The sequence below is a fragment of the Pipistrellus hanaki genome, assembly GCF_964339955.1.
Source record: "Pipistrellus hanaki genome assembly, chromosome: 2".
NCBI lineage: Eukaryota > Metazoa > Chordata > Mammalia > Chiroptera > Vespertilionidae > Pipistrellus > Pipistrellus hanaki.
In genome coordinates, this window is record NC_140504.1 from 176,107,916 (window position 1) to 176,135,134 (window position 27,219).

General features: G+C 52.3%; 1 protein-coding gene across 7 annotated transcripts in view; it reads right to left on the reverse strand.

Moving 5' to 3' along the window:
* MACF1 (microtubule actin crosslinking factor 1) overlaps positions 1 to 19,675 on the reverse strand; it is a 333,277-nt gene extending 313,602 nt beyond the window's left edge. For 3 of the 7 annotated variants that reach the window (XM_084873251.1, XM_084873252.1, XM_084873249.1), the window contains exon 1: positions 19,436 to 19,670. In XM_084873251.1, the coding sequence (XP_084729377.1) occupies positions 19,436 to 19,655 (220 nt within the window). In that variant the 5' untranslated portion in view covers positions 19,656 to 19,670. Of the gene's footprint in view, positions 1 to 2,842; positions 3,155 to 19,435 lie in introns of those variants that run through there. The other 4 variants (XM_084873244.1, XM_084873261.1, XM_084873250.1 and 1 more) reach the window with 3 other exon arrangements.
* Positions 19,676 to 27,219: the final 7,544 nt, after the last annotated feature.

Sequence of the window (27,219 nt, forward strand, 5' to 3'; positions counted from 1 at the left end):
GCGGGGGGGGGGGGGGGGGGGGGGGGGTGCAGGAGGCAGCTGATCGATGATTCTCTCTCATCGATGTTTCTAACTCTCTATCCCTCTCTCTTCCTCTCTGTAAAAAAATCAATAAAATATATTTTATATTTATTTATTTATTTTTAAATATATTTTATTGATTTTTTACAGATAAAATATATTTTATTGATTTTTTTTTTTACAGAGAGGAAGAGAGAGGGATAGAGAGTTAGAAACATCGATGAGAGAGAATCATCGATCAGCTGCCTCCTGCACCCCCCCCCCAATGGGGATGTGCCCGCAACCAAGGTACATGCCCTTGACCGGAATCGAACCCAGGACCCTTCAGTCCACAGGCCGACGCTCTATCCACTGAGCCAAACCAGTTTCAGCAATAAAATATATTTTAATAAATAAATAAAGCACATACTCTGGCTCTGTTGGTTGCTGTCTACTCTGAACCGTTAGGATCCAGAGTTACTATCTAATACTCCTGTTTGCTGGTCAGTCCAGGCTCTAAAAGAGCCTTTGGCATACTTGGGAAATGAGAGAGTGTTTATGTCCATACTGAATCATCTAATCCTGCCAAAACCATGCTCACTACCAATATTCAGGGAAAGTGTTGCCAGGCACCATTCTGGAAAGTCCATGCTTGACAACCATTCCTAATATAGCTGTAACATACTGCTCTACACCCTTACACACTGCAAATATATCACTTCCCTGCTCACCTTTGCCCCTTCTGGGGGCAGTTCATGCAGCTGAAAACTTCAGCTCTTCTTCTGAATACAAAAAAACATGTTTCGTTTGTAGAATAAGGCACTACATATAAACAGCAGCTTAGAGATCCAAGTAATTTGGTGGCCAACCAATGAGAGTCTAGAATCCCATCCTCATCAATACTTTCACAAGTTTCTCCAAAATAAACGCCTGGCAGTTTATCCTCAACAAACTACCTCCCCCGGGGTCATTCTATTGATTCCGGCTTAGGCAAAACAGTTCTCCGATTAAGGCAGTAAGGGGATTTCTACGTCTGGAAAAGGCAGGAATTCCACTCCACAAAGTAACAAAGGCCCGGATGCTAATCCATCCTGATTTCCCAGTGAAAATGGTGCAGTGGGGATGGGAAGGAAATTCTTCTACACCCATTAGAGAGGAGGCTGCACAACCACTTCATCCAGCTCAAGTGAACTTACTCCGGCCAACCATTTTCGACTCATTCCTCCCCTCAAGAAAGAGATCTGTGTCTGGGAAGGATCAAATTCCTATACACCTGGTCAAAGTCCTTCAGAGGAAAGCCAAACTGAGTGAGACAGCTAAAGGACTGCACACAAGAGGCCTCTCCCCCAACAAGCCCTACTTTCCCCTTTCTTTCCTAGTCTCGTTGGCTAGAAACCCAACTTCCTTTCAGCTGGAGGCCACCAGCAATCTGATCCAGTGAGGCACTGAGATTTCTTCACCTCTTTTTGTTCTAGTTCTGATTTTTTTAAAGCTGTCACAGCTCGAGACAGGCCCAGGGAATCCTCCCTCTGAAGAGCGGTGTAGCTCCAAAGTCTGGAACCATTCATTTAGCAGCTTTTTTTTTTCTTTTCAATGAAGTTCAGCAGCACAATCTAACCTCTTTGTGCTCAGAAACGAACCCCATTTCTTAAAAGGAAGACCACAGGGGGTTGACAGAAAACTTGCTGCAGGCAGGAAAACCTGGACAGCTTACAGGAGCTGATGCAGAAGGGAACAAGTAGAACTCTTGAGCTAGTCCACTTTAGCATTTCATTTCTCTCTTCTCTCTCTCTCTCTCTCTCTCTCTCTCTCTCTCTCTCTCCATTCTCAAGCAGAGCTCCAATGCCTCAGTGGGGGGGTGGGGGGGGGGAGCATTTTACAGCTACTTCATTAGTTTCCCTTCACTGAGTATGCTGGACTCAGTCAAAAGGGCTGAAGTTTCCTTTCCTTTAGATAAAGAAAAAAAAGACACAAAAAACTAAGGGCCCAGGCACAAGGGCCCCAGCTGAACCCAAGAGGAGAAAGCGCTGCCTTATGGAGTTTCTGGGAAAACCTCCATGTCTGCGGAAAGCACAACCGCCGCACCAGGCGAAACCCCGGAACTGGACGTTCAAGACCAGCCCGAGGCCACGCACCCCGGCCTCCACCTCTGGGGGCCCTCGGCCCCCCGGCCTGTCACAACTTTGTGTCCGACACCGCGGGTCTGGACGAGCCACTCACTCGCAGCGCTGCTCAGCAGCAGAGCCCCCGGGGGCTGAAACCCGAGCTCCAAGATAAATCTCTATTTCTGAGGAAAGGAAGCCATAGCCCCCAGCAACGGTCCGGCCCGAAGCCCCCCGAGGGGTGGGGGGAGGCCTGGCCACCGAAACTGCACACTCACGGACACCGGGCTCCCCGGAGGAGCCCCGGGGTGCACAGCCCGGCCCCGCGGGGTCCGGGAGGACAAAGGGGGCGAGGGGGCGAGGGGCCTCGGCGGGCCCAGGGGTCCGAGCCTCAGAGGGAGCCCCGCGCTCCTGGCAGCTCCCTCCCCGGGCGGGCGGCTCCCGGCGGCTCCCGGACCGCCGCCTCCCCGCGGGGCCGGATAACAGTCCCGGGGCCAGGAGCGCTGGGGAGGCTCCCTGATCCGCAGGAGGGGGTCCCGGGGGTCACCCCGCTTCTGGAAATAAACTGGCCCGAGACACCTCAGCGCGGGGCCCGCCCCAGCGCCGCCGGGGTGGGCGCGACCCGCCCGGCCGCCCACCCACCTGCAGCGGCTCGGGGGGCCGCCTCGCGCCGGCCGCGGACTGGGGTCTCCACCCCCCCCCCCCGAACCGGCCCGCCCCGGCCGCCCCGGCCGCCGCACCTTTGTAGCGCTCCAGCACATCCTCGTACGCCTGCACGAACTCCTTCTCCTGGCTGCGGTTGGCCGGCTGCTGCCCCGGCACGTAGCCAGCCATGGCTGCCCGGCGCCGCGCGCCCCCGGGCCCCGGCCCGCGCCGCTTCCAGGCCCGCGCGCCCGGCGCCCCGGCCCCGGCCCCGGCCCCGGCCCCGGCCCTTTGTGCGGCGGCGGCGGCCCTCGCGCTCCTCTGCGCCCGCCTCGCCCGGCCCGGCCGTCGGTCGGTCGCGCTCGCTCCCCTCAGCCCGCTCGCTCGCAGCCGCGCTCCCTCCCGGCTCGCGTTTCCGCCTCCCCGCCCCTCGCCGCGCTCCTCCTCCTCCCTCCGCCCGGCGCGCCCACGGCGGCGGCTCCTCCAGTCGGAGCGCCGGCCCGGCCCGCCGCCCGCCCCTCGCCCGCCGCCTCCCTCCGCCGCCGGCGTGGCCTCGCTGGGCGCCGGGCCGCCCGGCTGCCCGCACGGTTCCCGGCGTCTGCGGGGCAGCGGCGGCCGGGCCGGGCGGGCCGGGCCGAGGGGGCGGGGGCGGGTGCGGGCCGGAGGCCCCACGCCGTCGGGATGAAAGGCTGGGCGGCCGCCGCGGCGGGGAGAGCCGGGCCCACTCCACGGCGGCCCCGTGTGACCTCCCCGGCGCGGGGACAAAGGAGGGAGCCCCGGGCGGGCCGGTGTCGCTGCGGGAAGGGACCCGGAGAGACGGAAGGCGACGGGAAAGCGGAACCCCAGATGCCGCGGGGCCCGGCCGGCAGGTCGGGGGCGGGCGGGCGAGCAGGGCCCCGACGGCTGCAGTGCGGGGGGCCCAGGCGACTCCGAGGCCACAAAGGATCCCAGGAACAAAGAGGTTTTCCAGAAACGGAGGAAACCGAACCCTCAACGCCTGGGCAGGCCAAGCTCCACGAAGTGAACCAGGCCGGGGATGCGGGGCCCGAGCCTGAGAGTGACACCCAGGGAGCACTCTGGCTGCACCTGGGGTGACCTAAGAGGAGAGACCCCACAGGACTGTTACCCTGAGCCTGCCATGCACACAGAACTAGGCCGAAAGGGGGAAATGTGGGAACCTGAGGCTAAACCAGGATGTTAGGGAACAAAGAAAAGGATTGTGGGGCCTTAACTAGTCGGGGAAGAAAAGGGAAAGCCAATGAATGCTGTGTGTCCTTCAAACCCACTTGCACAGGCAGCGCTGGGCCCAGGAGCTGGGAATGAGGACCTGGGGTCAATGCAGGTGACCTTTTTGCCTGTCCACAGCTACCCCAGCCAGCCACCCTCCTCCCCAGCTTCATCAAGTCTGTTAAACTTGCATTTTCAGGAAGCGGAGAGGTGGTTGTGGATAAAAAAGTGAGGCTTGCTCATCTTACCATAACAGCGCATTAGCAAGTAAAAAGTATATATATAATTCATGCGACACTGAGCAGCCAAAATTGGGACTTGGGCTTCTATTGCAGTTCCCATTCTCAGGATTTTTAAAGAGCAGCTTCTTGCCCCAGGGGGCAGGGCCTGCATCTTTGTGCCCTAAGAGTGGTGCCAAGGATTTGGTCTGTGCTCAGCCCATTAATGACAGGAAGAAGAAATAATGCTTTTCCCTAATAGGGCGCACACTGGCTGTTTCCACATCACACCACGATCAGAAATCGGGTGAGCAAATCATTAATCATATCTTTTCCATCAAGTTTTGCTGGCCTGCCCGAGTTCTCCGCATAGATCATACAGGGAAGGGCCTACAAGGGGGCAGGCAGGGTGAGTCTTGGACAAATGCTCATTTCCTTCCAGTTTATTAATCCTTTGTGAAAAAGAAAAAAAAGAAAAAAAGCTAGTCCACTGCTAATGAGCTCAGTTTAAAAAACAGAAGTGAATAAGCTTGAGGTTTATTCTTTTCAAAATAAATAAAAGGCTTTTAGTAGAAAATGCATGACGAAGGAGTTGGTGACGGATGGCATAAGCACATTTTTCGTAAACAGCAGACAATATAGAAATGCTAACACTAGGGAATCTTGACTGTATCAGTGCTGAGTCACCTGCCTTTCCCATATTATTTGTGGAGGGCTAAGAAGGCCCAGACACAAATGCACACCTCCACCCTCACCCCCAAACAGACATCTGCTGCTCAATTTTATCACAGTAAATAGAAAAGTCCCCAGTCCCTCGGATGCGCCACTTTGTGAGCAGATCCCTCCAAAATTAGGACGGACGTTCCCCAAGGGTGAGGAGAGACTAGGGCCAGAAGGGAAAACCGGTCTGTTCTGGGAATCAGTCTTTGTGGAAGGCCTGAGAGGTTTGGTGGGGAAACGGCAAGAGGGTGTCATCAAGGAGGAAAGTTCTGGTTTGGGTTGTGGGTAGGGGGCTTCTGAGACTCAGGTAACTTTCTTGGCAAGATTTGCATTTAAATGCTCCCAGGAGATTTTGAAGTAATGAAGTCTAATGAATGGAAAGGGGGAAGTCCACATGTTTGGCTGATGTTCCTGTTTTATACAGAGGAAATTTTACAAGGTTTCAGGAACAAAGCAAGCTTCTAGGGCAGTGGGAAGAAGGAAGCATGTGAAAGGGAGGTTTAGGTTTTGTCTAAGCAACAGTCTAAATTTATAGCCTGCCCACACAATTGGGACAGCCCTGAGGTTTTCTCCTTTGGGCCTATGATTTTCCCTTGCTCCTCATGGTAGGACTGTGCTTGTATTTCTAAGGAGGCTGCAATAGGGGGGTGGGGGGGAGGAGTGGGGGAGCTCAGGGAGGTGAAGCAGAAGACAGGATGTACTCAGAAGGGCATCTAGTGGGGGGAAAGGGTAATACAAGTAAATAAAGCCCTATTTTTCCATGATATCTTTGCCAGCTTAAGTGTCTTAAGTGCCCCTCTCCCTAAGGCCCAGCCACTTTCAATTTCTTTCAGCTCCTCAAATGCTCTCTTACTTCTAGGCCTTCCCACCGACTAGTCTCCCAGGCTGTAACCTTTCATTGCTCTCCTCTTTTGGCCTGCCTCACTCCATCTCACCCCCTCTGTTGAAACTCCCCCTGGGGAGCCTGCCTTAATTCCACCCTTACCCCAGATCAGTAGGTCCTCCTGCCCCCTCCACACGCCTTTGGTAATGTCTCATTCAGTGTCTTTCATCCTTACTAAATCATTAGCTCCTGAAGGCTGAGGATGTCTATCTTATTCACCACAGGATCCTTAGCATCTAGTAAATTACTTGGCACATATGAGATACTCACTAAATATGTGTTTACATTTTTTATAAAATGCATGAATGTGTGAACCAGATTATCCTAAAATACTCAGCTTCCTGTGGCTTCTGTCTAGCTAGAAGACTAGGGCCGTGGTCGGCAAACTGCAGGTCTCGAGCCACAGGCGGCTTTTTGGCCCCTTGAGTGTGGCTCTTCCACAAAATACCACGGCCTGGGTGAGACTATTTTGAAGAAGTGGCATTAGAAGAAGTTTAAGTTAAAAAAATGTGGCTCTCAAAAGAAATGTCAATCGTTGTACTGTTGATATTTGGCTCTGTTGACTAAGGAGTTTGCTGACCACTGGACTAGGGTATTTAAGAAGAAAGTATACATATCTCTGGCATTCAAAGTCCTCCATATTTTGACATCTCCCTTCCTTTATAAACTTATCTCCCATGATACCCTTATGTGCAACATCTCTATAATCAAACGCTCAGCTTTTGCCTGGAATGTCCTCCATCCCCAAACTCCACCTACTGAAAGCCTACCCATCTTCAAAGCTCACCCTACACAAACTTAAGTTATTTTTATTTTTTTTAAATAAAATATTTTTTTTATATTTTTTATTGATTTTTTTTACAGAGAAGAAGAGAGAAGGATAGAGAGTTAGAAACATCAATGAGAGTGAATCATCGATCAGCTGCCTCTTGCACACCGCTACTGGGGATGTGCCCGCAACCAGAATCAAACCCGGGACCCTTCAGTCCGTAGGTTGACACTATCCACTAAGCCAAACGGGTTTCGGCTGAAGTTATTTTTAATCAACCCAGGTAGAAGTTCTTTTCAAAAATCCCAACCACATCTTTCCCCCATTCCTGGAGCAACCACACACATGGGTATCTCCACTGTATTGTGGGTGTCTGCATCGCTGCCTCCTTAGCCTCCTGGGCTGGTTGCGGTTCACAAGTAATTTGAAGGAGAGACATCCATTTTCATCTTTCTTCATCACAGAGCTTAACACAATATTTTGAACCTAGTAGATGTTCAGTAAATATTTGCTGAAGGCATGAATGCCAAAATGAAGACATGGGGGTGGGGGGTGTGAGCTAGATCTGCAATTCAAGACCATTGAGAATACAAGTCAGTGGCCTCGAGAGCTGAGGGATGTGCAAAGACAAAAGAGGGAAGTTCAAAATTATTTCTCCTGTCAATGCTCCCCTCCAACCTCTAGATTTACTTCCAGCACTTCTTGGGCTCAGTTCATGCTGTTATTTTACATGTGTTCACTGAAGCCTTACAAATAAATTCTTTGCTAGGAGGGTATGTGTGTATGTGCTCTCTCTCTTCCTTCTTGCAGAGATAAGCTGTCTGTCTCATGTGCCTCTTACATTCCCCAACAGTAGCGGGAGCCAGACGCTGAGGGGGCTGCCCCAAGCCCTATCCTTTGGCCAGCTCTTGGGAGAAAATCCTCTAGTCTCAATCTCAGGAGACCTGTCTCCAGACCTCACCCCACCAGCCTTGCAGACACCAGCTTTGGCCAGGAGTGTGGAGGGGCGGCCAAAGCTCCTTTTCTGCCCAGCTACTGGAAACGCTGAGTTCCCAGTTCTGCTTTTGCCCACTATCATACTGCCCTCTTCTGTTCAGAAAGTGCAGCATCGCTCATTGAAGAGGCCTGGATGGTGCCAGCCACCCAGAGAGACAAGATCCCTGCCACCCAGCGGCTCCGCACCCCGTCACCATAGCAACCCTCAAAATGGTTACTCAGCCATCTGGGTTACCATAGCAACTAGCCAAGTCTCTCCACCTAGTCTCTCCCTAGGCCTTCTCCCCTGGCTGGTCAGGGCCAATGCCGGAAGAATCTCCAATCCTTACTGGGGGGAAATGAGCAGAGCTGGACCCTGATAGGCAGCTGTCCCAGAGGGCGTGGCATGCTGCCCAGCCCCGGGCTTCCGAGGCCCAGCGGCGATAATGGGTGTTAAGGCACTCGGTGAACCTTGAAGTGCTGCGCAGATGTTAGCTATTACTAAACTACTGTTCCTTGTAATGGGGGAGGCAGAGGGATGTCCAAGGCAGAGCTGGTGCCATTCCCGCTTGGCCCGTTCTGGCTGGGAGACCCTGAGCAAGTTACCGCACTCTGGGTTTTTGTTTCCTCCACTGTGGCACATTATGCTCCTGGAGTTGTTTTGAGGATTAGGTTAAATAGACCATGTAGATGCTCAGCTAACGCCTGGCACTTGGACTATATCAACAATAGTTAGAAAAGGTAGTGGCCCTAGAGAAAAAATAAATTTTGGCCCTAGCAGGTTTGGCTCAGTGGATAGAGCCCCGGCCTGCAGACTGAAGGGTACCCGGTTTGATTTCAAAGGCACATGCCGGGGTTGTGGGCTCGATGCCAAGTGGGGGGGGTGCAGGAGGCAGCCAATCGATGATTCTCAGCACTGATGTTTCTCTCTCTCCCTTCCTCTCTAAAGTCAATAAAAATAAATTAATTAAAATAAATTAAAAATAAATAATTTTTTTAAACCGCAAAAAAGGAAGAACGAAAAGGTATTGGCCCCTGTGCTGTCTCCCAGCCTCTTTGTGAGAATAACCATTCTGTGTACTTTCTGGAAAGAGTCAGTCTAATGTGAATCCCACTCACTCAACCCCACCCAGTCTCCCTTCCTGTCCTGGGGCAGGAAAGGGTCTCATCCCACGTGGACCCTCCGAGGTTCCCATCAAACAGGGCTGCAGGCAGCCTGTGCTCTTTGGGGAATGGGGAAGTGTTGGGGCGCACAGGAGATTTGGTTGGAAAGTTTGTAAGGACATCCTGATAAAAGGAAAGTGTGTGGAAAGCCGCCCGCCCTGTTTATCGGAATTCCAACTTCGGGGAGTGTCGAGGGTGGCGCCCCTAATTATTCCTTCACCTTTCCAAACAAGCCGGAGCATGTGCAGATGCCCGGGTGTTTACTGGAATCCTTTTGCTTAATCCCTGGATGCCCTTGCCTAGAGGACAAGGTTACTCACACTACTGATTGTTTTTAAAGTTAAAAATTCCCATAAAGGCCTAAGGAGGCAGGCAATAGAGGCTGCTCTGGCTACTAACGCCAGGGGCCCCTTAGCCCTCTCTTGAACAGTCAAACTGTGTCTGAGTAATCTGTTCATCCGTCGTTCAGGGGCTGCTGGTCAGCCCCAGGAGGGAGGTTCCCCAAATTAGAAGGTATGGTTCCTTACCTCTGAAGCTCCCCTTCACTTGAAACTACATCTCCCGGAGAATCCAAGATGGCGGCATAGGTAACACCTAACTGCAGCCTCACACAACAATTTCAATAAAATACATCTCCCGGTCCAATACTACCTCAGCTTAGAAACCTCTACAGGGGTGGTGACAGCACGAATCCCAGGGAGGCTAGAGAGTTAAGATCAGAGTCATGTGACAGTTCAGCACAGGCCTGGGGCGCAGGTCCCTCGCATAAGGACAGGATTCTTCCCCCTTTGATTGTGAAGACTTCAATCCTATTGCCTCTCAACCTCTCTTAAGACTGAATCCTCAAAACCCATTTCCAGGGTACTTGCCTCAATCACTCTGGCAGCATCCGGATTCAAATCCAGGATCTAGCCAGCTCTAACCCTGCTCACACTCTAGCCCAGCTCTGGGCGTCCTGGGAGAGCTGGCAGGATCAGAAACACTGAAAGGGCACATGACCCCTGGGGCCCTGGTGTTTGGGAGTGGAATTCCTCACCATGCCTCAGGGAAATGGGAGCATGTGACTGGTTCCACTCTTCAGATATCACTACTGAGCAGACGAATCAATAGATTTATTACTGGGGAAAGGTGATATATATAGTAGTTTAAAAGTTTAGGAGGTGAGAGTATGTGACCACTGCAACTTCCTTCTGTGTAATTGGGGAGGCATAAGTGGGGTATGTGAACGAAATAAAATTGGCCATGAACTGATCATTCTTGAACCCAAGTGAAGGGGTTCATGATACTACTATCAGCCCTTTGGTATAAGTTTGAAATGTTTTGAAGAATGCAGAGGACTTGGAACGAGGCTAACCTGAGCCACAGCAATGAACAACTTGCAAAGGGCATATTGCACAGCTGTGCCTCGGGGGCGCCTGCCCAGTCTGCAATGCTGTCTCTCTCCCAGCTCCACTCCGCTGACTGTGTGACCTCAGGCAAGTTCCTAAACTTTTCCATAAAACAGGAGAAGAGCACTGCCTCCCAGGGTTTGTGAGGATTAAGTGATAGAAGTAAAACGCCCGGCACACATCTGAGGCTCAGTACACAGTAGCTTTCCCAGCTAGGACTTAGGAGTTGATCCCAGCTGGCATCAGCTCTCAGGAGCTCCTGGACTGAGTCCAGAGTTCAGCTCCCCTAGCCACCAGCTTTAATTCTTAACTCCCACCAGCTGTTCTCTCTTCATTGCACTTCCTCTCTACTGAGGCCAAAGAAAGGAGAGCAAGAATAGAGATGAGCCAATAGGGACATGCCCTCTCTCTTTCTTCAGGTTATTCTGGCAAATTCCTATTTTTTTTTCCCCAAGTTCCAATCAAGTGCTAGCATTGCTCTAAGCTAGGAGTTTGGGTCAGAGCTAGGACTACTTGTTTTTTGTGGTGTGTTTTTTTAAAATATATTTTTATTGATTTCATAGAGGAAGGGAAAGGGAGAGAGAGAGATAGAAACATCAATGATGAGAGACAGTCATTGATCGGCTGCCTCCTGCATGCCACCTACTGGGGATCAAGCCAGCAACCCAGACATGAGCCCTGAGCTGGAATCGAACCCATGACCCTTCAGTCCACAGGCTGAGGCTCTATCCACTGAGCCAAACCAGCTAGGGCACTTTAGGACTATTTGTTAAGTGAGCAAGTACATGATTGATACATGAGCAAAGGGATGCGTCAACACGTTCATCTATTAGTGAACAAGTGTATGCGTGAATGAAAGACATTAATAAGAATAGCTAATACGAACCAAAGGCTGACTGCCCAGCAGGCACTGGTCCAAGCACCTCACTTTCATCATCTCATTTAATCCACCCTGCAAGACTCTGCTGTGGCACTCTTAGTCCCCCATTTTAACCATGAAAAAGAGAGGCTCAATGAGGTTAGTAACTTCCAGGGTCACTCAACTGGCAAGTGATGGAACTGGGACCTCCAGTGACTCTCAAAGCCATTCCCTTGAGTGAATGAACGGGAGAGTGAGCAAACAAGGAAGTGAATAAAGGAGGGAGTAACGAGGGAAGGGCATGGTCAAAGAGAACCCCCACACAAACACCCCCAAGGCTCTAGGCAGAATCCTCCCCTTGACCTCAAGTCAAAAGCCTGGTACCTTCTAGGGTAGGGGTGAAGCCCAGCTGAGGACAGAAACCAGTCCATAATCACTCTTCAAGTTGCAGGGGCTCCCAGACCTTCTCTGCAGCAGCATCCTAAGTCAGGGGTGGTGGGGGACGGGGAGTGATTCCAGCTAGGAGCACCAGTTCTGCTCCTTGCAGGAGAGCCATGGCAGAGCCAGCAAGCTGGCCGGCTTCTACCTGACAGGTGGCAACAGGCAGACCCAAGGCCAAATCACAACAGGTCCTAGCCGCTAGGCTCAGGACAGCACTTCGGTGGTGATGTGTTATTAATACTCACACTCAGGTATGTTCACAGGCCTTTCCCCAGGGGAAGCACTGCTGACATAAAGGACAAATGCAGCCCTAGCTGATTTGGCTCAGTAGATAAAGCCTCGGCCTGCAGACTGAAGGGTTCTAGGTTCGATTCCAGTCAAGGGCACGTGCCCAAGTTGCAGACTCAGTCCCCAGTAGGGGTGTGCAGGAGGCAGCTGATCAATGATTCTCTCATCATTGATCTCTCTCTCTCTCTTCCTCTCCCTCTCCTTCTCCTTTCCTCTCTGAAATCAATTTAAAAAATATATATTTTTTAAAAAGGACAAGTGCACCCCTAGATCCTGTTGCACTGTCAGCTCCTCTGGTGGCATCTAATCTCAAATCCCAAGGGTCAGAAATGACAGCCTTCCGCGGTTCCCAAATTAACCCATCCTCCCTCCGCATTCCTAATCTCAGTCTTTGGCTGCTCCAAACAAAAGGGCATGAGTCAGACTGCCATTCCAAACCTGTCTCTGCATCAAGATGGGACACCTGCAGAGATGGCGCTTCCCAAGGCCTAACCCCCTTCCCTCACCAGATGGGGTCCCTCAGGGACCCTGAGCCTCAGAGAAAGGACAGCTTGGCTGTCTTTTTAGCTGCCTGCACAGAATTCTGCCCACGTGGTCATTTTCCATCCTGCCAGCTACTGTGACCCAGATTTACTTTCAAAGAGCTGGAGCTGAGCTGGAGCTGAGCGGGTGGTGTGTAGCTATAATTCATTCTGCCCCACTTTCAGGAAACTCTCCTACTCATCTCTCTGCTACTAAAACCAAGCTCCAGGACAGGGCGGGGACTTGGAGGATACTGCCCAGAAGTAGAGAAGCCAGGAAGGAGAGAGACTCCTCAGGTGCAAAACTCGAATAGCTTCGGGGCAAAGGAAGGTTGTCTGCTCAGCGGGAAGGGCTCCCAATGGAATTGTGCTTTCAGCCCCATTTCCCACAGCCGATTCCCTTCTTCCCACACGGCTTGGCCAGGAAAACACCACGTCCATCTGCTCTCTGACAAAGCCAGAGAGCGAACAAAAAGAAGACAGGGAACCAAGAGGCCTGGAGCCCCTTCCCTGCTTCCCTGGGAAACTGCTGCTTCCTGGAGTCTCCCTTCTAGTCGCCCAGGGGAGTTACAAGGAATGACTCTGCTCAGGGCAGCAACAGGCATGTTAACCTTGGTGAGTTGAGTCCATTCTGATTCTCATTCAAAGGTCATTCAAAGCCGATGTCATCACTTCCCTTTTACACACAGGGAAACTGAGGCTTTAAAAAGTGAAGTCAGCCCTGGCTGGTTTGGCTCAGTGGACTGAAGGGTCCCGGGTTAAATTCCGGTCAAGGGCATATGCCTGGGTTGCTGGCTCAATCCCCAGCGGGGGGCATTCAGGAGGCAGCCAATCAATGATTCTCTCTCATTATTGATGCTTCTATTTCTTCCCTCTCCCTTTTTCTCTGAAATAAGTAAAAATGTATTTTAAAAATAATAATAAAGTCATTTTTAAATGAAGTTATTTGCCCAAGTTTTCTACTTGAGATCCAGTTGTTTCCACAGTACCTGGCACATAGCTGGAGCTAAATCCATTAAAAAAAAACACACACACACACAAAACAAACAAACAAAAAAATGGAATGAATGAACAAGCAGAGAGACCCCTTCTCAGAGCTTCCGTCCTGGAGGAGAGCTGCATGGGCACAGAGGAGCAGGCTCCATCCTCCGACCAGGCGTGCGTGCTCAGGGCAGGCCTGTTCCTGGGCGGGCTTTTGAGTGAATCCAGCAGCTGAGCTTGGGCTCTGAAAGCCAGAGCAAATGCCAGCATCTGAGCTGCATTTCACAGCCCTCACTGAGCCTCTAGATTCTAGAGCCGAAGCTCACAGAGTAAGATCCTGGGATAATACCAGGAAGGGCAGGCAGGAAGGGTAAGAACGGAACTCCTGAATACAGTGCCCTCCAGTGGGGGAAATGTACCTGGAAACAATGAACTTCTTTAAATATACACTGAGTGGCAAGATTATTATGATCTCTGAATGCATCATCATCATCATCATCATCATCATCATAATCTCAGTGTGTGTGTGTGTGTATGTGTATATATATGTATATATGTATATGTGTGTATATATACACATATATATACCATATATACCATATATACCATATATACCATATATATATATATATATATATATATATATATATATATATATATATATATATATATAGTAGAGGCCCAGTGCATAAATTCATGCATGGGTGGGGTCCAGCCAGCCTGGCCAGGGGGAGGGGACATGGGCGGTTGGCCGGTCTGGTCAAGGGGACAATTTGCATATTAGCCTTTTATTATATAGGATATACACTGAGTGGCCTGATTATGTGTTCAGAGATCATAATAATCTGGCCACTCAGTGTATATTTTTATTGACTTCAGAGAGGAAGGGAGAGGGAGAGAGACAGAAACATCAATGATGAGAAAGAATCATTTATGGCTGCCTCCTGCACACCCCTACTAGGGATCAAGCCCACAACCCAGACATGTGCAGGCTGACACTCTATCCACTGAGCCAAACCAGCTAGGGCAACAATGAACTTTAATATAAGACCAAATGAAACGAAGGTTGAGTAGAGATACAATTGCCATCTGACTAGAGAGATCAGGGAAGGCTTCCTGGAGGAGGCCACATTGGAGCAGATATTGGGGATGATGATTTCACCAGCACCTGCAGAGGGGCTCCTAAGAATGAACCCTGTTGATGCTCTCTACTGGTTAACGAGGAGGCTAGTCCTCAGCCCTGAGTCACTGAGTCCCCCGCTTTCACAATACCCACAGGAATGCAATTATTTTTCCCCTCTCTCCTCTCCACTAGACCGAGTTCCGTGAAGAAGGAACCACATTTTCAGCCATCTTTGCATATCAATGCCAAGAACAGGGAGGCCCCCTAGGTGTATGAATACCGGATTGATAGGTGGTTGATGAATCCCTCCCGCACCCAACGCCAGCCCAAACATGATCCCCTCTCCCAGACACTTGACTGCCATCTGCTGGAAACTTGTCACAATACAAATCTAGAATGACAAGTATGAGTGGCTCCCCCTAGAGTTACGCAGTATGCAACCATGACACTATCCTGCACCTTGTTTCCCTCCACGCCCCACAAACCCCAAGAGCTATCGCTTCTTTCCGCTCCCCTTTTCTATCCTGTGGGGTTGAGCTCCTTGCTAGAGTAACTTCCCCAGCTGCCCAATTCCTTATTACCCACCCCCACCAATGTGTTGTTCACTGCTGAGGGGGGAGCGGGGGAGGTGGTGAAGGAGAGAAAAGCTTCCTAGATCTTTGTCTCTGCCTTTTTCTATAGGCCAGGATCTTAAGGCTTCTCCCGGAAGTGGCCAGAAGGTCTCTCAGGTAAGTCTGGAGGCCATGTCAACTATTTTTACTGTCACCTGCAGGAGAGTCAGGCTGGCCTGGTTGCCAGGTATTGCCTAAACCAGTGGTCGGCAAACCGCGGCTCGGGAGCCTCATGCCTCAATCAGATTGAGGACATTTTTAGCAAAGGCCAGCTGAGGAGGACCCTAATTAAGTTAATAACGATGTACCTACCTATATAGTTTAAGCTTAAAAATTTGGCTCTCAAAAGAAATTTCGAGCCGAAACCGGTTTGGCTCAGTGGATAGAGCGTCGGCTTGGGGACTGAAAGGTCCCAGGTTCGATTCCGGTCAGGGGCATGTACCTTGGTTGCAGGCATATCCCCAGTAGGGGGTGTGCAAGAGGCAGCTGATTGATGACTCTCTCTCATCGATGTTTCTAGCTCTCTATCTCTCTCCCTTCCTCTCTGTACAAAATCAATAAAATATATTTAAAAAAAAAAAAAAAAAAAAAAAGAAATTTTGATCGTTGTACTGTTGATATTTGGCTCTGTTGGCTAATGAGTTTGCCAACCACTGGCCTAGGCCAATGAAAATAGCAATATACTTTTTTTTTTTTTTTTGAGGGCAATAATCTCTTGTCTTTTTTTTTTTTTTTTGGCAATATATTTTAATTTTTTTTTTTAAATAAGTTTTTATTTTTCATATTATTACAAATGTTCCTGCCCCCCCCCCACCATTGCTCTCCTCCACCAGGTTCCCACCCCACCCTCTGCCCTTTCCCCTCTCCCCATTGTCCTCATCCATAGGTGCACAGTTTATGTTCAGTCTCTTCCCACGCCCCCCTCTCCCCTTTTCCCCAAGAATCGTCAGTTCACTCCCCTTCCATACCTCTGATTCTATTATATTCAACAGTTAATATTGTTCATCAGATTTTTTTAATTTCCTTGGTTTTTAGATTCACTTGTTGATAATTACGTATTTGTTGTTCATAATTTTTATCTTTGTTTACTTTCTCTTCTGAAAGAACCCCCTTCAGCAATTCATATAATTCTGGTTTGGTGGTGATGAACTCCTTTAGCTTTTTTTTATTAGTGAAGCTCTTTATCTGGCCTTCGATTCTGAGTGATAGCTTTGCTGGGTAGCTTATTTTTGGCTGTAGGTTCTTGCTGAAAATAGCAATATACTTTTGAGTGAGAAGGTCTGGGTCTACCAGTCCTATGTGACTACAGGCAGTCCCTTAAACCCTCGAGGCCTCAGATCCGAACATGTGTCCTAACGAACACTTCGTTAGTGTGAAATCTTTATGTAAACCACACCGCTGATCAACAGAAACAAGGCACTCACATGAATGACTGTTGTTCCGTTTCAACTGAGTACCTGGGCTTAGGGAATTGAAAGTAGGGCTGTCAAAGAAAAGAGACAGAAAACGGAGGGGAAGGATGAGGATGGGAAGAATCAGCTTACAGCATGCATGGAGCCCCTCAAACCTGTTTGACTCTGTAAACCGAGACCAGCAGCTTTCTCAGCCCGGACATGCCTTTCCCCCTGACATGTGATCAGCGTCCCAAGCACAAGCGAAGCCTTGCCACCAGCTCAGACACCAATGGGGTCAGGGAAGGGGGCGGTCTCTGTGTTTGCGGAGACTGATTCAGACACCCCCTCTTGGCTTCCTAACCCCGACCCTGGAGAGGAGGAAGCTCACAGGCCAGACCCGGCCTCCCCTGTAAGACTGCCTTCATCGCCTCCCAGAAAGCCAGGTCCAGCCTCAGAGAGCCTCAGAGCACCCAGAGTCTCCCAGACACACCCTCTGCTCCTCCCAGATCCCCTGCTGAACGACTAGAACCCCCAGGATGTTCTAAAAGCAGAGGGAGATGGCAGCCAGGCCCTGAAGCAGCAGCCCCGCCCCCTCCGCTGCCTGTCTCCTCTCCACGCCCAAAGCCCAAAAGCATCGCACACGTTATTTTTAACCGTGGCAGCCTCCCCGTGCTCAGCCTCTCTGGCCCAGCCCCCTCCTCAAGACAGTCACTGGCGGCGTCAGGACGCAAAGAAGAACAGCAGGGGTGCCGAGCACAGCACGGCGCCTGCCCCCGCTTTGCTCAGATGACCTGGTGGCATTCTTCGGGGCTTTGCCTGGGGATTCGACCCCTTGAGTCCATGCCTGCTCTAGACTTAGAATGTTAAACAGCAGGTGACTCTCGGAGAAGACTGAAAGGAGAAAGCAACACAAAGGGACCTATCGCTGTGCGTGAGGACAGGGGCAGAGGGGGCGAGAGGGTGCAAGGCAGGGAGGAGGAGGCCTCCGTTCTGACGCCTGCCTGCTGGTGAATGTGGGGTTTGTAAGTCCAGAGGCCCTTTCAGGCTGGGGGCTGGTAACGCCCTTCCTGCCCCTGCTGACAGCTCTAAAAACTATTCACTGGCTGATGCCACAAGCCCCCAAGAGCTCCCTACTACACAAAAAAAGTCTGAACTCTCCGCCTGCCCTCCAGGTCTCTGCCTGCCGCTCAGCCCCTCTGAACACCCTCTCCTGACTGCTGGAGCCCACAGAACGTCTAGCTTGCCATTACAGCCCACCGCCTGCTCCTGGCTCACAACCTGTCACACAGCCTCTCCTGAGCACGCCTTGCATTCATTCGGCCACTCCACGCCGGTGGGTCTCCACCAGGCACAGGCCCCGTGCAAGCACCTGGGGTAAAAAACAAGGCCCAGCCCGCAGGGAGTGACAGGCGCCCTGTGGGATAACTGCTCTCCTGGGCGAGGGAACACGGAGGAGAGGAGAGTGTGAATGCGAGAGCGGAGGAGGGAGCTTTGGATACCACCGAGGCCTGAGGGACAGAGGGGGTGGCACTCAAAGGAGGAGGCGGGGTTCCCGGCGCCTGGCAGAGAAGTTAGAGCACGGAGGTCTGATCCTGCGAGATGCCCAGGCACCGCTCACTGCCGCAGGGTGCTTGTGGGCACAAGGGGAAGCAGAACAGGTACCCGGGGGCCTGACTTCAATGGGTCTCTATGCCACAGCCTTTATTTCACAGCAACGATGAGCCAAAAGGGGTTCATAAGCAGCTGAGGAACAGGATCGGGTTTGCAACTGAGAACAGATTTACACTGTGTTGTTAGTCATGTGGAGGAGGAAGGGCGAGCCTGGAAGAACAATTTTTTTTTTTTTTTTTTTTTTTTTTTACAGTGGACGGCATGTCCAGGCGAGGGGTGATAAAGCAGGGGAGATGGGGGCATTATTTGAGAGACACAAAAGCAGCACAGGTCTCGGTGAGGGCGTGAAAGTGGGTGATGTCACTGAATTAGCCGCAGGCCCTGCTTTGTCTGCCTTTCTGTCTGCACTCTGACACCGACGCCCGCTGACGTGCTGAGCACTACCCGCGGAAGCAGCTCTGGGTGCCTCCGTGGCAGCCGCAGAGAGCCCTTCGCTGCACGGAAAACACGCGAAGAGCTTCCCGAACATCCTCTCCTCTGGTCCTCAAGGCAGCCCTGCCCAGCGAGCGACCTTAAGATGGGGAAAGTGAGGGTCAGCCAGGATAAGGGACGTGCCAGTCACAGAGCTGGTCCCAGGGGCAGAGCCACAATCTAGCATCCGCCCTCTGACCCCAAAACCTGAGCTCCTAACCACTGCACCGCACTGCACTGCGCAGGAGGAGGCAGCCAGGCCTCGAGCCGTGGAAAGGGTGTGTACACACTTGCAGAAGGTAAGGTGCATGCTACTGCCCTCTCCAAGGGCTGTCATCCGAGGAAATAACTCAGAAGCCAAGGACTATTATTCATAAAGACGTTCACTGCAGCTTTGTCCATTAGGGCGAGAAGGTGAAAAATGAGTAGGATTTTTAAAACCATGAAATATTATCACACAGCCTTCAAATGATAACTATAAAGCCTAAAAATAGGGAAAATATTTTTCATATAAAAGTAAGGGGGGAAGCAAGAGGGAGAGGGAAGTTAGGGGAGTGTGGGGGTAAGGAGGAGAAATCAACCGAAGGACTTGCATGCATGCGTATAAGCATAACCAATGGACACAGACACCAGGGGTTGAGGGCAGGAGGGAGGGTAATGGGGGATAAGGACACATATGTAATACCTTAATCAATAAAGAAATATTTTTTAAAAAGTAAGCGGAAAAGTCAGATCTAGAATGGTCCATAAGTCATGAAAGCAACTGCCTGGGGACAAAGGTGGGGAAGAAGTCACAAAAATGAAATCAGGTCTCAAGCTAGCATGAGGGATTGAGGTGGCAGATTTTCCTCTTTCGAATTTTCCTTTACTGTTACCTCGTCACCTTCCCAATAGCAACAATAACCAATTAGACTCCCGCTGCCTTGTCAGAGAGCCTTGGGCTGGACCCCTCCACTGCCCGGCCAGCTCGGGCACACTGGCCCATTCTCCCCCAGTGCCCTCCCCCCACTCGCACCCCCGCACCCGCTCACGCCCAGCCCCTCTCACCAGCGACTCTGACCACGGCACGCTCCGCAGGGTCCAGCACGGAGTCCTGGCTCTTCCGCTTCTTCTGCTCATGCAGAGGCAGGTTCCAGGGCAAGGTGTCCCCCGGGGGACAGGGAGACAGGCTCCCTGACCGCTCGCTCCTGTAAGACCGCTCGCTCCGGCATGACCGCTCGCTCCGGCACGACCGCTCACTGAGCGTTTCTTCGTCCGAGGAAGACATGGTCCCGGCGGGGGCCGCAGCAGCAGGGCCCGGGGCCCCGGCAGAAACGATCTGGAGGAAAGAGGAGGGCGCTGTGAACACACTGAAGGGGGCACACAAAAACACTGGCGCTTGGGGGTCGGAGAGGTTCTGGTTTTGGTTCTGCCCCTGATCTCATCTCTCTAAACCTCAGCTTCCTCATCTGGAAAATGGGATGATGATAATACACGGCAATACTAATTCACAGGGTTTGGTGGAAATCACATGAGGTAATACATATGAAGATGTCTGTAAATCTTAAAACACTGTGTGAAAGCCGTGGCCGGTTTGGCTCAGTGGATAGAGCGTCAGCCTGTGGACTGAAAGGTCCCAGGTTCGATTCTGGTCAAGGGCATGTACCTTGGTTGTGGGCACATCCCCAGTAGGGGTTGTGCAAGAGGCAGCTGATCGATGATTCTCTCTCATTGATGTTTCTAACTCTCTGTCCCTCTCTCTTCCTCTCTGTAAAAAATCAATAAAATATATTTTAAAAAAACACACAAAACAACACTGTGTAAAAGATAGTTCCTGCCTGACCAGTGTGGCTCAGTGGTTGAACATGGACCTATGAACCAGGAGGTCCTGGTTTGATTCCCGGTCAGGACACATGCCTGGGTGGCGGACTTAATCCCCAGTGTGGTGCGCGCAGGAGACAGCCAATCAATGATTCTCTCTCATCACTGATGTTTCTATCTCTCTCTCCCTCTCTCCCTTCCTCTCTGAAATCAGCAAATATATATATATATTAAAAAATAAGCCAAAGCCGGTTTGGCTCAGTGGTAGAGCGTCGGTCTGCGGACTGAAAGGTCCCGGGTTCGATTCCGGTCAAGGGCATGTATATTGGTTGCGCGCACATCCCCAGTAGGGGGTGTGCAAGAGGCAGCTGATCGATGGCTCTCTCTCATCAATGTTTCTAACTCTCTATCTCTCTCCCTTCCTCTCTGTAAAAAATCAATAAAATATATATATTTTTAAATAAAAATAAATAATAAAAGGTAGCTCCTACTATGAGTAACCACTATGATTGTTACTTGATATATTTGGAGGATTAAGCTTAGGGGTCCCACAGATAGATGTGTATTAAAATTCTATCCCAACATTCGCTAGTTGTGTGACCCTGGGGAAGCCCTTTAACCTCATTGAGCCTCAGCATCCTCATCTGTAAAATGGGGATGGTGACAGCACCTAACCTGACTGGGTTGTTTGCAAGGAATAAATGAGAACCAGCAGGTAGAGGGCTTAACAATGCCCAGTGTCCAATAAGCACCCAAGAAGCAGCATCTATGATTACATTCCTGTACCACTCACCTCCCAGGAATGTTATAAGGATAAAATAGGGCAACAGATGGGAAGTATTTTCAAAAAGCTAAAGCAAGAGCTCAATGGCGGGCATGAAACAAAGCGTGAGCTAGAACAGACAGAAATTCTTTATTCTTCCCGTTCTGTCTCTGGGGGATATGTTTAGAAAAAGTTCTAAATTTGAAGCAAGACAGACCTGGGTAAAAAATTCTGGTTTGGCCACTTACAATTGGTGCGATCAGAGACAAGTCACTTCACCTCTCTGAGCCTCAGTTTCCTCATCTGCAAAATGGGGGTAACATTTCACCTTAGAGTAGGGGTGTCGAACTCAATCAGAGAAGGGGCCAAAATCTAAAATCCAGCCTAAATCGCGGGCCGAATGGTTTACTGAACAGTCATAAACTGACAATGTCATAAACTGACAGCGGAGTGCAGTGATGACAGTGCGGTGCGGGCCACATTGCAAGGCCTGGCGGGCTGGATTTGGCCCGCGGGCCTTGTGTTTGACACATGTGCCTTAGAGGATGTTTCAGGAACACAGTGAAATGCAAATGCAAAACTGGCAAAACTGGCTGGCGCCATGCGCGTCACACAACAGGCACCAGATAAAATGTTCATTTGCTTATTCCAAGGGCTGTAGGGATAAGAGGCACAGCATGGGGAGTGGGGGAGGTGGTACAGAAAATCAGGTTTTCTGGTCAGTTTAGCAAGTGGAGCGATCTGACAGGAAACCATCATTCTGGAGCCAGCTGGGCTCCACCAGCCAGACCGGGCAGCCTTCCCTCAGCCAGGCCAAGCTCACTTCCCAGAACCATCTGCTGCCCATGGCCCACCACCCCAACGGCCTCAGCAGAGTCCGGATGGTGCATGCCTTCAGCTACCAGCCTCGCTGCAGGCCCCACAGTCAGCCCAAGGAACCAGCTCTCGCTGTAGCTCTAGGGCCAAGGGGGGCAGGAAGCCAAGGACTTTCCCTGGGGGAACACCTGCACACGGAGCCGTACGGACTCATTCGGGTGGCCTACATGACTGGGCACCCCGGGTCTCCGGCACAGCTCCTCCTGGATTCCGGAAATCTCAGCCTGGAGGCAGCGAGGGGCAGAGACAGCCTCCCGGGTCATTGGCACATCCCCACCACAGGCACAGAATGCACACAGATAACAAAAGAAGCACCAAACGGTGCAGGAGGCCTCGAGGCAGCTCCAGGCAGCCGGAGCAGCCCTGCCCAGGCCCCTCCTGTGCCAGGAGCCTCGGGGTCCTCTTCCCAGGCCACATCAAAAGGGAATCCAGCCACCGAAAGCAGAAAGAAAGAAAAAGAGACCCTAGGTCCTGGCACGTCTTTGCCCTTTATCCTAGCATCTGCCCCTCCCTCCCCTCCCCCCATTACCTTCCAGTGCCACCTCCCACCACCTATGGCAGGTCAGATGCTGGCGTGACTGCCCCCGCCGCGGGGAAATTCAGGCCGCGCTTCCCTCCCCACCCTCAGCCTTGGGCAGGAAACGCCTCTCCCCTCGGACCACCTGCTCCATCCCAGATCCGCCCATTCCTGCCCAAGACGCCCGTGTTACTACAAAGGCCCGCTCACCCCAAAGCCTCCCCCTAAGACACCGCCCCTCCCCGGCCCGACGCCGGTCCGCCTTCGACCCCCGCACACACCTGTTTGACCTCGGGGTTCCCGCCCCGCCCTCGGTCCCCGGAGTCACTCCATCCATCCCGGGTTCACAGCGGCGCGCGTGGCCACGTCCTCCTCCCACCTACCACCCCGGGGGCCGGGGGCCGGGGGCCGGGGGCCGGGCTCAGACCCGCACTCACCTGGCGCTCCCCCGCGGCGCCCTCCGCGCCTCCCCGCTCCTCCTGCCCCCGCCGCGGGTGGGTCCGCGTGCCCGGCGCGCGCGCGGCTGACAAAGAGCGGGACCGCGCCGCGTGGACGCGCAACCGGGGACCCAGCGACCGAAACCTGAGGCCGGGAAGCGCCGGTCCCCGCCCGGCCCGCGCGCTCCCGCAGGTCTCCCTCTCCGGGCCCGGGAGGCTCGGGGTCCCATTTTCCCGGAGAACACGCCTCCCGGCGGCCCCGGGCAGTGCCCGTCCAAGGGGACCCCCGGCGCCGTGCGCTCCGCGGTGCCCGGCGCCGGCCGCGGGGCTGCAGGTGCGAGGCCCGGTTGGTGCGATGCCCGCGCCTGACAGCCCGCCCTCCCGCCGCCGCCCGCTACCCGCTACCCGCCACCCCGGCCCGGGCGCGGCCGTCCCGCGCCAGCAAGCCCGGCAGCAGCCGCATCCCGCCCCGCGCCCCGCGCCCCGCGCCTTACCCCGGAGCCCGCGGAGGGGAGACCGGCGGCGACGGCGGCCGAGGAGGCGGCGGCGGGGCGCGCCCGGGCTGCAGCGCAGTCGAGGGGAGCACCGCGGAGCCGGCGCCGAGGGGAGCGGCTCCCACAATGGCCGAGCTCCGGAGCCGAGCCCCCCACCCCCCGCGCCCTAGCGGCAGCGGCTGAAGCGGCTCCGGCGCAGCCGCCCAACCCGCTCCCCCACCCCGGCGCCGGCGCCGCCCCCCGCCCCCCGAGGCGCGCTCCCCGCCCCGCACCCGCCCGCGGCCGCTCTGACCTCCCCGCGCGCTCGGGCCAGGAGGCCGCCCCGCGCCCCCTGCGGACTGACCCCGCGTCCTCTCGCCGCCCCGCGCCCTGCCGCTCGCCCCTCTCCCCACAGCTCCTCCCCCGGGCCCCGCTCACACCCCCACATCCCCCGCCCTCCACCCCGCGGGGCCCCGCAGCCGCTAGCTGACCCGGGCACGGCTTACCCGGCCCACCCCGGGACGCTCCTCGCTTGGGGTCCCTGAGTCGCTGTCCTAGGCTGCGGGGCTCTCTCAGCCCAGAACCCCGCCCCGACCAGCCGCTCCTCGGCCTGCCTCTCTTTGGCACCAAACCCCATTGGGTTCCCCTTCCTGGAGCTCCGGCTCCGGCTCGCAGAGAGTACCCAGCCTCGCCTGGCTTCGGGAACTGGATGTGGCAGAGACCAGAAGGAGGCCCCATCTTCCTCGTGGGGTAGAGGGCAGAGGGGAGCCAGGCCCCAGGGAGGAAGTCAGACTCCTGTTGAGGCAGCACCAACCTTGGAAGAGGCTTCATCCACGGAGGAGACAGGTCTTGGCCTCCTTGTGCATGATCTGCCTAGTAACACTGAACATCAGAGCTCTCACGGTACAGACAGGCGAGTATGTCCGGAGGAGGGAGGGTATTTGCCTAAAGTCACCCCACTAGGAGCCTGCATAGCAACAGCTGCTATTCAGGCCTGCCTCCTGGGGACCCTGACAGGGCTTTATGTCAGTCCTGTCATATATAATCCTCACAACCCCATTCATTCATTCATTCATTCATTCATTCCGCAATACCCACGGAACATGTGCCACATGCCAGGCCCTGTGTTCTGTGCTAGCGATACAATGATGAACAAGATGCATCTGGCCCCTGCCCACTGGTTCCACTGGGCTTAGCAGGAAAGATAGACAGATATAAACCACAATGCATTCCATGAGGCGGTATTAACTTCAGTGTCTGGCTGTAGAAGCTGAGATTCGATGAGATTTACTCAGTCATCTGGAAAGAAAGTAGCCATGTCTTCAGACAACACCTTGTGTTCTTTTTTTCACTGTAACTGTTGGGAACATGTAAGTTGGACCAACTTGCAGAGGCCCTTGAACTTCAAACTAAGACATTTGGTCTAAACTATATGATTATGGCCGAAACCGGTTTGGCTCAGTGGATAGAGCGTCGGTCTGCGGACTGAAAGGTCCCAGGTTCGATTCCGGTCAAGGGCATGTACATTAGTTGCGGGCACATCCCCGGCAGGGGGTGTGCAAGAGGCAGCTGGTCGATGTTTCTCTCTCATCGACATTTCTAGCTCTCTATCTCTCTTCCTTCCTCTCTGTAAAAAATCAATAAAATATAGTTTTTTAAAAAATAAAAAAATAAACTATATGATTATGAGCAGCCAAGAAAGGTGGAAAACAAGACTGAAGGTAGCCCAAGGACAGGGAAAGATGAGTGAGAATGGTTATGCCCGGAGACTGCTACAATAGTCCCAGCAAAAGGTAATGAAGGTCTGATCCCAGGAAAGGGGGATGGGAAGGGATGATTTCCACTCACTGAAAGCTTCTGTGTTTGCACACATCTTCCCACCATCAAATAAGGGGGCGGCTCTGGCTGGTTTGGCTCAGTGGCTAGAGCATCAGCCTGTGAACTAAAGCAGTGTTTTTCAACCTTTTTTGGGCAAAGGCACACTTGTTTCATGAAAAAAATCACGAGGCACACCACCATTAGAAAATGTTAAAAAATTTAACTCTGTGCCTATATTGACTATATATAAAGTAATTCTCTTGAATAGGAATCAAATAAACACAAAGAAAGTATTTTATAATTACTTTATTATGAAATATTAAGTAAACAAAATAGTGAAAAATTATAAAATTCTTGTCTTGTCTGCACCTACGGCACACCAGGCAACATCTCGCGGCACACTAGTGCGGTTGAAAAACGCTGAACTAAAGGGTCCTGGGGTCGATTCCGGTCAAGGGCACATGCCCGGGTTGTGGGCTTGATCCCCAGTAGGGGTGTGCAGGAGGCAACCAATCAATGATTCTCTGTCATCATTGATGTTCCTATCTCTCTCTCCCTCTCCCTTCCTCTCTGAAATCAATCAATATATATATTTATTTTTTAAATGGGAAAATACCATTTACTAAACTCCTAATGACCTCTGGCAATGCCCAGGGCATTTTGTATATGTTATCTGACTAAATCATCCCCATACCTCTGTGCAATAGATATCTTTATATCCTCGTTTTACAAGTAAGAAAACAGTGAGAAGTCAAATGATTTGCTGAAGCCCACAAAGCAAACTAGTGCTGCGTCTTGGGGCAGAGCCCAGGCCTGTTTCCAAACCTCATGCCGTCATTGTCGCTCTCGGTGTCTGGAGCCAAGAGAAGAATCCAAGTCCCAAGTCCTTTGGCTCAGCCAAGGATTCTTTTCCCTGGACCACAGTTATCTCTGAGACTTCCAGAGAATGTCAGGGACCCACAATTGCATCCTAAACCATACTCGGCCAGTAGAAACATTGCTCCACAGAAGCCCGCAGAGGCCTCAGCCCCGGAGACTTCTGCAGCCGGATCCTCCAGTGCCTGTGGGGGAAGAAAGCTGAAGAGGCAAGGAAGGACTCATTGTCAGCTTAGAAATGAGTGCAAGAGCCATTCCCTGGTGAGAGAGCACGGATGCCCAGGGGGAAGACAAGCTGAAAACACAGCAAGAGTGTGGAGAGCCTGGGTAGGAAACCGAATCTCTCTCCGGAGCTGCTGGGGTGTGTGGGCAGGGCCTCGGCAGACTGGCCAGCTGGGGAGAACTGGTGGGGGAGAGCTGTCAATCATCCCAGAAGCCTGAGGTCCCAGCCTCGCTGACCAGAGAGCAACTAACGTTTTCTGTCTCCTCCAACTTCAATGTCCTTCCCAAATCTGACCACCAGTCCAGTCCTGAATTATTCATGCTGTGGGCTGTGAGAAGGTGGAGCTTCCGGAAGCTTCCAGACTAAGGACATTCAACTGTGTCTCCCTGGGGCTCTAGTTCCTGCAGTGCTACCCTGGGATTGACCTGCTGGCGAGATGTGCCAAGCTTTTTGCAGCTGGCAGGCAGCCAGTAGCCTTGAGCTACTGGGCTTTGACTCATTTCAGCAATCTTTTATGGAGGAGTGCTATGTGTGGGGACAGTCCTGGATTCTGGAAGGAACATGGAAGTGGATCTGGTCAGGTCTTTGTCCTTGAGGATTCTCAGGATGGTAGAGGGGGCACGTACTTAAAAATTATTCCCTTCTATAATGTCCTCTGGGTCTCTTAAGAGTTCCCTTCTCTTCTAATGTCCCCCCCATTTCACCAGCTGAAGGCCTCTACTAATTCCCTCTAGAAGTCAGTGAGCTTGGAACTAGGGTACCTCAGAACCCAAACACCTAAACGGGGTTCTCTCCTTGGAGATGTGCCAAAACAACTTCTTACCCATGAGCCTATTTGGAGTTCTAGGCCCCCAGCGGCTGTGTGGCCCTCAGCTTTCGGCCATATCAAGAGAATAACACTCTTTAACCATTCAGCAAGCACTAATTAAGCATCAACTCAGTGCCAAGTGCAGAGCTTGTGCTGCTGGTTCAAAAAAGGAGTCTGTTTCTGTTTTGTTTGTTTGTTTTGTTCTTTAGATTTTACATATAAGTGAAATAATATGATATT